At 41.9% G+C, this 13,340-nt stretch overlaps 1 protein-coding gene across 8 annotated transcripts in view; it reads right to left on the bottom strand.

Moving 5' to 3' along the window:
• ABCC12 (ATP binding cassette subfamily C member 12) overlaps positions 1-13,340 on the bottom strand; it is a 127,496-nt gene that overhangs the window by 63,166 nt on the left and 50,990 nt on the right. For all 8 annotated transcript variants that reach the window (XR_012154481.1, XR_012154482.1, XM_073307712.1 and 5 more), the window contains one exon: positions 11,752-11,824. Coding sequence is in view for 6 of the 8 variants with exons in the window: in XM_073307712.1 (XP_073163813.1) it covers positions 11,752-11,824 (73 nt within the window). In the remaining 2 variants the exon portion in view is untranslated. The remainder of the gene's footprint in view (positions 1-11,751; positions 11,825-13,340) is intronic.

The raw sequence follows: 13,340 nt of genomic DNA, 5'->3' as shown, positions 1-13,340 counted from the left end.
GTGGATGAGGAAGAGGGGGAGGAGGAGAATGCGCAGCAGGCAAGCGGTGAATCCGTTCTCCCCAGCAGCCAAGACCTTTTCATCACCCTGGAGCCAATATCCTCCAAAGGCGGGATCCCTGACCCTGAAGCTGGAGAAGGCACCTCTGGTGAGTGCACATTCGTAACTATAATACAGGGTTTAAAAGCAATAGTGTTTAATGTTTGATTTGCCTTGAAGAATTGGGATGCGTTCGCGGCCAGTACAGCTACTAGGAAAGTCTGTTCACGTGTCCGGGGGTGGAGCGGGAATCCTCCAGGGACATCTCCATGAAGCTTTCCTGGAGGTACACTGAAAGTATTCTGGAATCATTGCAGCACAAAGCATGGCAGCGAATGGTCCTGGGTTTTGGTCACATTCAAGCAACATTCGGTCTATATCTTTCTGTGTTAGCCTGAGGAGAGTGATATCATTCATGGTCATCTAGTTGAAATAGGGGGATTTTTGTAAGGGAACGGTAAAAAGCCCTTGTTCATGCTGGGCTGTTTGCGCTTGGCTAAAAGGGATCATCCTGGAGAATAGCCATGCGGTGGGGTGAAGTGTGTGCTGCACATCCACCCGAAAATCGCAGCCCCTCCTTTTAAATGTGAAATCCAACCCATTGCTTGCTATGAGAAAGGATGGTGCTGCAGTTTGAAACCATTCCCACATGTTATGCGTAAGAAGCCAACCCCGCATACCCTTTGCCTTACCATGACTGACTGCCTGGAAACTGAATTCTGTTGTCCAGCTGTGTGTGATGTGTCACCATACCAGCAGGCTCAATATAAAAGACAGAGTACAACCTTATACCTAAAGCACATGTGCTGCCTGCTGTGAATTGCTTGATTTCACTGTGAAAGAGTCTCTCCCTTTTGTTCTCAGAAATGTATCATCTTAAATTTTACTCTCCCTTTTTATCTCCCGCCAGGTGCAAATGTTTCTAGGTTCCCTCATCATCTCCGTCCCTGAGGTTATTGTAGATTAGAAGGCAAAAAAATGCACTCACAATGGCACTGATAGGGTACAGCTGAATGCATGGAGGCATTCAGTGTTAGAGGCTAGGAAAGCATTAAGTGAGCGCGAACAGCAGAGGCAGGATCGTGAAGAGCGGAGGCAAGAGGCGATGCTAAGGCTAATGGGGGAGCAAACGGACATGATGAAGCATCTGGTGCAGCTGCAGGAAAGCCAACAAGAGCATAGACCCCTGCTGCATCCATTGTACAACTGCCTGACCTCCTCCCCAAGTTCCATGTCCTCCTCACCCGGATGCCCGAGAACGCAGGCGGGCGGGGGGCTCCAGGCATCCAGCCACTCCACTCCAGAGGATGGCCCAAGCAACAGAAAGCTGTCATTCAAATAGTATGATTTGTAATGTGGCTATAATAAGCAATGTGGCCTTGTCCTTCCCTCCTCTCTGCCCCCCCCCCCCCGGCTACCTTGTCAGTTATCTCCCTTTTTTTTTTTTTAATTAATAAAGAAAGAATGCGTGGTTTCAAAACAATAGTTACTTTATTTCAAAGGGGGGAGGGTAGTTGGCTTACGGGGAATTAAAATCAACAAAGGGGCGGGTTTTCACCAAGGAGAAATATACACAACTGTCACACCGAAGCCTGGCCAATCATGAAACTGGTTTTCAAAGCCTCTCTGATGCGCAGCGTGCCTTGCTGAGCTCTTCTAATCATGCTGGTGTCTGGCTGCTCATTTGTCTCAACCTCCCACCCCGTCATAAACGTCTTCTCCCTTACTCTCACAGATATTATGGAGCACACAGCATGCAGCAATAACAATAGGAATGTTGGTTGCGCTGCGGTCTGACCTAGTCAGCAAACAGCGCCAGCAGGCTTTTAAACATCCAAAGGCACATTCTGCCACTATTCTGCACTTGCTCAGCCTATAGTTGAACTGCTCCTTACTACTGTCCAGGCTGCCTTTGTACGGCTTCAGGAGCCATGGGAGCAAGGGGTAGTCTGGGTCCCCAAGGATAACTATTAGCATTTCAACATCCCCAGTGGTAATTTTCTGGTCTGGGAAATAAGTCCCTTCTTGCAGCTGCTCAAACAGCCCGGAGTTCCTAAAGATGTGAGCGTCATCCACCTTTCCCGGCCATCCTATGTTGATGTTGGTGAAATGTCCCTTGTGATCCACCATTGCTTGCAGCACCATTGAGAAGTACCCCTTGCGGTTTACGTACTGGTTGGCAAGGTGGTCCAGTGCCAAGATAGGGATATGCATTCCGTCTATCGCCCCACCACAGTTAGGGAACCCCATTGCAGCAAAGCCATCCACTAGGACCTGCACATTTCCCAGAGTCACTACCGTTGCTAGCAGAAGGTGACTGATTGCATTGGCTACTTGGATCACAGCAGCCCCCATGGTAGATTTTCCCACTCTAAATTGATTCCCAACTGACCGGTAGCAGTCATGTGTTGCAAGCTTTCACAGAACTATCGCCACTCACTTCTCAACTGTGAGGGTTGCTCTCATCTTGCTATTCCTGTGCTTCAGGGCAGGGCAAAGCAACTCACAGAGTTCCAGGAAAGTAGCCTTTCACATGCGAAAGTTTTGCAGCCACTGTGAATCATCCCATACCTGCAACGCTATGCGGTCCCACCAGTCTGTGCTTGTTTGCCAGGCCCAGAATCAGTGTTCCACTGTATCAGTCAGCCCCGCTGCCACCATGATGTCCCAATTGCCACAGCATGTGCTTTCAGGAACCTCTGTGTCCATGTCCTCATCAAAATCATCCTCGTGCTGGCATCGCTTAGCCCGGTTCTGCATATACTGCAGGATAATGCGCGAGGTGTTTACAATGCTCACAACAGCTGAGCAGGCTCCATGCTTGCCATGGTATGCCATCTGCAGGAGAGCAGAGTTGCAGCGGAAGCGGTGGATGATGACGGATGTCACGAGAATAGATATTTATACAGAACGACGAGAGGACCTGTGAGGTGGATTCATGGCACCAGGAGAGCAGAGTTGCAGCAGAAGCGGTGGATGACAACAACATGGATGACAACAACATGGAGAAATTTGCTATTGAGACTGAGTTGATTTACAAGAGCAGGAGAGTAGAGTTGCAGCGGAAGCGGTGGATGATGACGGTTAGCAGTCGTACTGCACTATCTGCTGACAGCAGCACCCAGGACACAATAGCAGCGGTGATGGTGAGCTGAGCTGAGTAGGCTCCACGCTTGCCATGGTATGGCATCTGCATGGAAAAAAGGCGCAAAACGATTGTCTGCCGTTGCTTTCACAGAGGGAGGGGCGACTGACAACATGTACCCAAAACCACCCGCGACAATGTTTTTGCCCCATCAGGCATTGGGAGCTTAATCCAGAATTCCAGTGGGTGGCAGAGACTGCGGGAACTGTGGGATAGCTACCCACAGTGCACTGCTCCGTAAGTCGATGCTATCCATGGTAGTGAGGACGCACTCTGCCAACTTAATGCGCTTAGTGTGGACACACGCAATTGACTGTATAAATCGACTTCTATAGAATCTACCTAATTTTGTAGTGTAGACATACCCATAGAAAGGGTAAGAAGAGGACTAGTAGCCCTAAAAAGGGAAGACCAAACATCAAAGATTTACAACCTATCCTGAAAAATGATCCCTCACTCACACAGATCTTGGGAGACAGACCAGTCCTCGCTTACAGACAGGCCCCCAGCCTGAAGCAAATACCACAACCACATAACAAAAACACTAACCCAGGAACCTATCCTTGCAACAAAGCCCGATGCCAACTCTGTCCACATATTTATTCAAGTGACACCATCATAGGACCTAATCATATTAGCCACGCCATCAGGGGCTCGTTCACCTGCACATCTACCAATGTGATATATGCCATCATGTGCCAGCAATGCCCCTCTGCCATGTACATTAGCCAAACTGGACAGTCTCTATGCAAAAGAATAAATGGACACAAATCTGACATCAGGAATCATAACATTCAAAAACTGGTAGGAGAACACTTCAACCTCTCTGGCCACTCAGTAAAAGATTTAATGGTGGCAATTTTGCAACAGAAAAGCTTCAAAAACAGACTCCAACGAGAAACTGCTGAGCTTGAATTAATATGCAAACTAGATACCATTAACTTGGGTTTGAATAGAGACTGGGAGTGTCTGGGTCATTACACATATTGAATCTCCACGCCGGATTTTAGCATTGAGAGGGAAGAAAACAAAGTAAGAAAGGATACAGAAGAATGTACTTAAGGAGGAAGGGCAGTGTGGATACCAGTCTAATAGGTTATACTGGCTGTAGAATGACCGTGCCTAATAGGATGCAGAATGTGAGTGAGGCCAAACAGCAAAAATTAAGATGTTTGTACACCAATGCGAGGAGCCTAGGTAACAAAATGGAGGAACTAGAGCTACTGGTGCAGGAAGTAAAACCAGATATTATAGGGATAACAGAAACATGGTGGAATAGTCGTCATGACTGGATTACAGGTATTGAAGGGTATGTGCTGTTTAGGAAAGATCGAAATAAAGGTAAAGATGGTGGAGTAGCATTGTCTATCAATGATGAGGTAGAATGTAAAGAAATAAGAAGAGATGGTATGGCTAAGACAGAGTCCATCTGGGCAAAAATTGCATTGGTGAAGAAAACTATTAGAGCCTCCCCTGGGATAGTGCTTGGGGTGTGCTATAGACCGCCGGGATCTAATTTGGATATGGATAGAGACCTTTTTAATGTTTTCAATAAAGTAAATACTAATGGAAACTGTGTGATCATGGGAGACTTTAACTTCCCAGATATAGACTGGAGGACGAGTGCTAGTAATAATAATAGGGCTCAGATTTTCCGAGATGCGATAGCTGATGGATTCCTTCATCAAGTAGTTGCTGAACCGACTAGAGGGGATGCCATTTGAGATTTGGTTTTGGTGAGTAGCGAGGACCTCATAGAAGAAATGGTTGTAGGGGATAGTCTTGGCTCAAGTGATCATGAGCTAATTCAGTTCAAACTGAACGGAAGGATTAACAAAAATAAATCTGCAACTAGGGTTTTTGATTTCAAAAGGGCTGACTTTCAAAAATGAAGGAAATTAGTCAGGGAAGTGGATTGGACTGAAGAACTTATGGATCTAAAGGTAGAGGAGGCCTGGGATTACTTTAAATCAAAGCTGCAGAAGCTATCAGAAGCTTGCATCCCAAGAAAGGGGAAAACGTTCATAGGCAGGAGTTGTAGACCAAGATGGATGAGCAAGCATCTCAGAGAGGTGATTAAGAAAAAGCAGAAAGCATACAGGGAGTGGAAGATGGGAGGGATCAGCAAGGAAAGTTACCTTATTGAGGTCAGAACATGTAGGGATAAAGTGAGACAGGCTAAAAGTCAAGTAGAGTTGGACCTTGCAAAGGGAATTAAAACCAATAGTAAAAGGTTCTATAGCCATATAAATAAGAAGAAAACAAAGAAAGAAGAAGTGGGACCGCTAAACACTGAGGATGGAGTGGAGGTCAAGGATAATCTAGGCATGGCCCAATATCTAAACAAATACTTTGCCTCAGTCTTTAATAAGGCTAAAGAGGAGCTTCAGGATAATGGTAGCATGACAAATGGGAATGAGGATATGGAGGTAGATATTACCATATCTGAGGTAGAAGCGAAACTCAAACAGCTTCATGGGACTAAATTGGGGGGCCCAGATAATCTTCATCCAAGAATATTAAAGGAATTGGCACATGAAATTGAAAGCCGATTAGCAAGAATTTTTAATGAATCTGTAAACTCAGGGATTGTACCGTATGATTGAAGAATTGCTAACATAGTTCCTATTTTTAAGAAAGGGAAAAAAAGTGATCCGGGTAACTACAGGCCTGTTAGTTTGACATCTGTAGTGTGCAAGGTCTTGGAAAAAATTTTGAAGGAGAAAGTAGTTAAGGACATTGAAGTTAATGGTAAATGAGACAAAATACAACGTGGTTTTACAAAAGGTAGATCGTGCCAAACCAACCTGATCTCCTTCTTTGAGAAAGTAACAGATTTTTTAGACAAAGGAAACGCAGTGGATCTAATTTACCTAGATTTCAGTAAGGCGTTTGATACCATGCCACATGGGGAATTATTAGTTAAATTGGAAAAGATGAGGATCAATATGAAGATTGAAAGGTGGATAAGGAATTGGTTAAAGGGGAGAGTATTGGTTAAAGGGTCCTACTGAAAGGTGAACTGTCAGGCTGGAGGGAGGTTACCAGTGGAGTTCCTCAAGGATCAGTTTTGGGACCAATCTTATTTAATCTTTTTATTACTGACCTCGGCACAAAAAGTGGGAGTGTGCTAATAAAGTTTGCAGATGATACAAAGCTGGGAGGTATTGCCAATTTAGAGAAGGACCGGGATATCATACAGGAGGATCTGGATGACCTTGTAAACTGGAGTAATAGTAATAGGATGAAATTTAATAGTGAGACGTGTAAGGTTATGCATTTGGGGATTAATAACAAGAATTTTAGTTATAAGCTGGGGACGCATCAATTAGAAGTAACGGAGGAGGAGAAGGACCTTTGGAGTATTGGTTGATCGTAGGATGACTATGAGCCGCCAATGTGATATGGCTGTGAAAAAAGCTAATGCGGTCTTGTGATGCATCAGGAGAGGTATTTCCAGTAGGGATAAGGAGGTTTTAGTACTGTTATACAAGGCACTGGTGAGACCTCACCTGGAATACTGTGTGCAGTTCTGGTCTCCCATGTTTAAGAAGGATGAATTCAAACTGGAACAGGTACAGAGAAGGGCTACTAGAATGATCCGAGGAATGGAAAACTTGTCTTATGAAAGGAGACTCAAGGAGCTTGGCTTGTTCAGCCTAACTAAAAGAAGGTTGAGGGGAGATATGATTGCTCTCTATAAATATATCAGAGGGATAAATACTGGAGAGGGAGAGGAATTATTTAAGCTCAGTACCAATGTGGGCACAAGAACAAATGGATATAAACTGGTCATTTGGAAGTTTAGACTTGAAATTAGATGAAGTTTTGGAATAGCCTTCCAAAGGAAGCAGTGGGGGCAAAAGATCTATCTGGCTTTAAGATTAAACTCGATAAGTTTTTGGAGGAGATGGTATGATGGGATAACATGATTTTGGTAATTAATTGATCTTTAAATATTCATGGTAAATAGGCTTAATGGCCTGTGATGGGATGTTAGATTGGGTGGGATCTGAGATACTACAGAAAATTCTTTCATGGGTATCTGGCAGGTGAATCTTGCCCATATGTTCAGGGTTTAGCTGATCGCTATATTTGGGGTTGGGAAGGAATTTTCCTCCAGGGCAGATTGGAAGAGTCCCTGGAGGTTTTTCACCTTCCTCTGTAGGATGGGGCACAGGTCACTTGCTGGAGGATTCTCTGCTCCTTGAAGTCTTTTTAAACCACGATTTGAGGACTTCAATAGCTCAGACATAGATGAGAGGTTTTTCACAGGAGTGGGTGGGTGAAATTCTGTGGTCTGCATTGTGCAGGAGGTCAGACTAGATGATCATAATGGTCCCTTCTGACCTTAGTATCTATGAATCTATTTCCTTAGGTTAAGTATCCTTACACCTTCTTGTCAACTGTCTAAATGGGCCATCTTGATTATCACTACAAAAGTTTTTTTTTCTCCTGCTGATAATAGCTCATCTTAACTAATTAGCCTCTCACTTCCAACTTATCTGTATCTTACTATATGTTCCATTCTATGCATCCGATGAAGTGGGCTGTAGCCCACAAAAGCTGATGCTCTAATAAATTTGTTAGACTCTAAGGTGCCACAAGTACTCCTGTTCTTTTTGCAGATACAGACTAACATGGCTGCTCCTCTGAAACCAGTAAAATTGTAATTACAGTTAAGATAATTTTCTAGTAGAGATGGGCATTACCTGGACTCAAGTGACCCTGAACCTTGTGAATTTCCCCATCGAAGCCAGATCTAAACTTTGTGGATTTGTACCCATTTCTACTTTCTAGTAACTTTAGTTCTCTGATCCTTCACCCTGTTAGGTCCAGGAATCGATTAAATGAAAATTCCTAGAAGGGTGGGTCATTCCTCTAGTGGAATGAATTCTGACAGGAAGGAGCATTAAACTGATGAACCTCTCTGTGTAGTAGTCCAAAGGTACTACAGGACCACTTTATATGGAAAAGAATAACAGGAGGTTCTGATAAGAAATTGCAGCATAGTGTCTTAATTTTAAATAGTACCTTTCAAATACAAGGTATATCAAAGCACTTTACAGTAATGGTTCGGATACTGATAGTGCAGTGATTAGGCAAGTATGACAACTATTGTACACTTAATAATACCTCATACACAGTTTGAATCTGTTTCACTGACAGTTAGTTGGATCAGTAGAGTTACCTTTTACTTTTTAAAAGGTGCCATGGATTCTATAACTTCCACAGGGACAGCCACCAAATATGGAAAAAGGAATATGATTTAACACAATCTCAAGGTCCCCACCTTTAACAATACTCTAGCCTCAACACCACATGAATGTTAGTGTTTACCCAAATCTTGATGTTTAATTTGAACCTATGCCTTTCTTAACCCTGAAATACAAGTGCAAGGTGCAGTCATGTGAGTCCCACTAAGACATACATTTAAGACATATATATAAAGAAACTTTCTACAGCAGCTTATAAAAGAGATTTTTAAGGTGTCAAGAGGTTCAGAGCCTAAGAAGGAGGAGAAGGTGATTGAGGTCAGGTGGTACTGTTTCTGTTCCCTGATTGGATCACTTCAGTAACTAATCAGAACAGTGTAAACAGTGACTACTAAACTTATACAACTTGAAATTCATGCTGTTTGGCTAGTTGGTAAGTTGAGTTAGCTATATCTGTTGAACACACAATTCACAATTTGTGCATTTTTTGTAATATTTGCAGTTTGTATTTTGAATCTGCAGATAATACTGCAAACTGTAATTTGCAGACCAAGACAATTCTGACTAATTTCAAATAATGAATACATTTGAAAATTTCATGATCTGTTCCCAGATAGCAAGCAAACAGTAAAAAATGCAAAATCCATCAGTTAAACTATTACAATTTTTTTATCATCAGTACTATCAGTATTAGTTTTATGGACCAAAACCAGAACAATTCAGAAAAGTGACTGACGAAAAAGAGATAAGGGGTGAAGCTTTCATTGCAAAAAGGAAATCTGTGTTATCTAAACCTTATTTCTCAACTTCTCCAGGTTGGCAACCCCCTTTTTAAATAAGAAGCTTTTTAAATAATTTTTAAATATCAGCTATAAACTTGTATAATTTATTTGTGTATGTATTTCAGGAGGTTGAAAGAATACTTGACCTTGAAGTGTAAAGGTGTATAGCAAGTAGGGATGAGAGATTTTCTTTGTTTTAGATTGTAATAAAATTTTCAATGCCTTGTGACCCTCCTAATTGCTTTCCATGACCCTCCTGGGTATTGCAATTCACCAGTTGAGAAATATTGATCTAAAAATTCAGGGTCAGAGACTCAGTTGCTGTAACTTGATATAGCTCCATTGACTTCATTTTACACCGTTGAGTCAGGAATCAGTTATAAATGACTGGCAAACAGTAATTACGGAGATTCACAGGAACATTGTCTCTGCAGTGAAACAGCTCAAGGAATACTACCATTCTCCCAAATCTGTTTCCAGAAGATAATGGCTTCTTTGTATATTTAAAGACCTGGAGCGAACTCTTCTATGTTCGTTCAGCTAGTATGTCTTTGTTTCCATGTCTGTGAGGACATGAACCCATTTTCCTTACAGGACTTGAGAGCTAGGTGCACAGTTATTTATGTACAACTTCATCTCCAGAGGATACTGTACAAGAGATATGTTACAAAAGGCTCTGAGTAGTAAATTCTCACCCATTTGGGGAATAATCTGTCACAAATGTGACCTGCAATTGATGAAGACAACATAAAAAGAAAGTCAAATTGGACTCTAAGGCCCACTAACAAATAATGATTGACAGGATAGCTGACAAACAGTAATAGGTGAATTGTAATATTTTTGGGGCTGTGGTGCCCTGAGAATGTGCTACAAAGAAGATATTTTTTAGCCTTGGTAACAGATCCAGTACAGGAAGTCTAGAAACCACCCAGACAAACTATTGAAAGTATTTGAAGAGGTAGGTGCTATTGCATTGAATTATAGAACTACTACAGTAGAAATTTGTAAAATAAATATATACAGTGAATTATCAGTCATCCTTTTTTCTGCTGGAGGATGCTTTTCAGGGTTATGTCAGCTGTGTTAAGAATGTTTATGTAAAACAGATATTACTCCTATAACACAACTTTGATTTTTTTCATTTAATAAAAAATAGATGTCACTTGGGTTTTTTTTTTCTTTTCTTTTCTTTAAGCAGCAGCATAACGTTATTTTATGTCCATTAAGGCTTTCTTGAGGATTAGGGCCAGATTCAAATCCTGATGATCTGACGGTGAGTTTTTCAATTGACTTCAGCAGGCTTTAGTTTAGGCCACAAGAGCAACACTTAGATAGCATGGTTGATAGTTGAGAGTGCTCCTGACCCAGGTAGTAGGAATATGTGTGCACATACTGGTAGCAGATAGACTATCACTGCTGCCTATCACCCTGTATACTCTGTGACAAACTGGATCTCTGGATTATGCAGAAGCACTCTGTTGTCACAGACTCAAAATTCTATGGCAGCTTCATTTAAACATTAAAAATACAGGCAAATATGAGTAATACAAAGAATACAGTGGTCCCTGTATTTATTTTCATATTAAATTAATTTATTTTATACTGGTCTGGATGAAAGAAGGTGGGAGATAAATCCATAATCTTTCCCTGTCCCCTTTGCTCTTTGTCTGTTTTCATATGGGCCATAAAATTTATGTGCTAGGAATATATGGGAATATGAGTATTGGGGGGTATTTTCTCTTTTGTGGTGTATAATACTTTTGTACTTATATGTTTTATATGTTGGCACCTAGAACTTGTTTGGTTTGTTATAAAAAAAAATTGAAAAAGTTTAATAAAGAATAAAAATACTTTATGCTGCCCCCACATTTTCAGTATGTTGCAGGTTTTTGACTTGACAACACAGAACTACTTTGTAGAAGCTGTTGGGAAGCTGGATAGGGGCTTGGCAGTTGGATAAGGCTCAATTAGAATTTTTTTTTACTCCTAGGAGAGTGGAGCCATAAGCTTTGGGTTGTGGGATAATCACACTACCAGGATGTATTCAGCTTGTCTGCAATCTTAGAAAGATCACAGTGCATGGTTTACATTCAGTTCATATTTGTAAAATTTATTTTGTTCAACCATAGAACTAGAAATATGAGGGGAGGGATGGATAGCTCAGTGGTTTGAGCATTGGCCTGCTAAACCCAGGGTTGCTAGTTCAATCCTTGAGGGGGCCATTTAGGGATCTGGGGCAAAAATTGGGGATTGGTCCTGCTTTGAGCAGAGGGTTGGACTAGATGACCTCCTGAGGTCGCTTCCAACCCTGATATTCTATGATTTTAAAAAATATTTTGAAATCCCCTTTCTCTAAAACTTAAAAAAAAAAATCAGAAAAAAAAATCTAGCCTGGGATTTAGTGTGGAATGTAAAAAAAAAAAAAAATTGGAGGGGGATATAAACTGGAGTGAAAGTGAGTTGAAAATTGGACAATATGGGACTCTATTGTCAGCTTTTTACTATGGAGAGTTTAACAGCTCTCCATAATATGTGCCAATATTTTACTAGATTGCATAATGAGACTTACTTCAGTCAAATCTCCATAAGGAAGAGATTCCATATCTGACTTCAGACTGCACACATTGATTGCATAATTGTACCTAAAGAATGAATGTTCAACATTGTTTAATTCCTAAAAATTTTCTTCGGCACAAAATCTCATGTATTTTGAATTACCATAGTATCTTTGTTGCAAATATATCGATTTGAACCATAATAATTCAGTGACCATGATATAATAATTCAGATTCAGCCCTTTCCCCCCTGTTTTCTGTGTGTAGAAGTTACAGTTATATCATACTGTGACACAGTTGCCTTTGAAATTCTTATACAATATCATCATATGAGCAGATATACAATGTTGCACTCTACAACCTCTAACTGAGACCAACAGCATCAAATCTGCAATTCCAGCCTCACGTACAAATCCAAAAATGTAGGAATTTGAGATTAGACTTTAATTTGGATTTCTCAGCACTGAATCACAGTTGCTTGCTATATGTTGAGCCTTTTGACCAACCAAATACTGAATCTGATTCTCATTTACATTAGAGATTTTTTACACCACTTTGTCAGTGTACAGAGGCCTTACTTCAGAGGTGGGCAAACTATGGCCCGTGGGCCACATCCGGCCTGCGGGACCATCCTGCCTGGCCCTTGAGCTCCCGGCCGGGGAGGCAAGCCCCCGGCCCTTCCCCTCCTGTCCCCCCTCCTCCGCAGTTACGCTGCCACAAGGGCAGCAGCTGGCTCCAGTCAGGCGGCGTGGCTTCCAGTCCTGCTGCTCTGAACGGCATGGTAAGGGAGCGGGGAGGTTGGATAAGGGGCAGGGGGCCCTGGGAAGCAGTCAAGGGACAAGGAGCAGGGGGGATTGGATGGATGGGGGGTTCTGAGGGGGGCAGTCAGGGAGCAGGAAGTGGGATTGGGTGGATAGGGGACAGGGGGGAAGGCTGTTTGGAGAGGTACAGCCCTCCCTACCCAGCCCTCCATACAGTTTCACGACCCCGATGTGGCCCTCAGGCCAAAAAGTTTGCCCGCGCCTGCCTTACTTTATTAGTAGTATTATAATGTATGTGAATTGTGGTGGCACCCAGAGGTTCAATCCCATTGTGCCTAGCTATGTACAAACATAATAAGGACATGGTCCCTGTCCTGAAGAGTTTACAATCTAAAAGGGCATAAGTTTGCATTGATGGCCACTTTAGGGCACCTTTACACTGCAGTGTAAAGTGGCCTTAGTGTAATGAAAGTCAGGTTCTGAATGTTCAAAACTTTGTACCGAAAAACAAGAAGGATAAAGTGCAATCTTATATACAACCTACACATGCAAAATTTGTTCTTCTTTCTGGAGAGGATGGGCTAGGTGTCTACCTACCAGAATTGGTCTCAGATATTAAAAGGAATTGTTTTTTTTACTACTGAAAGATTTATATTGCAAATATTAATCTTAGGCTCTATTTTTATTCCATATTTTGCAAAGAATGACTAAAATTTCATTTATCAGCCTTGTTTCGGTGAGCAGTATTCCATATCAGTTGCACCAAATGCCTTATAAAACATTCTATAGTTCCTACAAAATTTATGTAATGGCCATATGTTCTGAATCTTCTGGTTCTCCTG

The sequence above is a fragment of the Lepidochelys kempii genome, chromosome 12, assembly GCF_965140265.1.
Source record: "Lepidochelys kempii isolate rLepKem1 chromosome 12, rLepKem1.hap2, whole genome shotgun sequence".
Lineage (NCBI taxonomy): Eukaryota > Metazoa > Chordata > Testudines > Cheloniidae > Lepidochelys > Lepidochelys kempii.
This window is presented reverse-complemented; position numbering and strand designations above follow the sequence as displayed.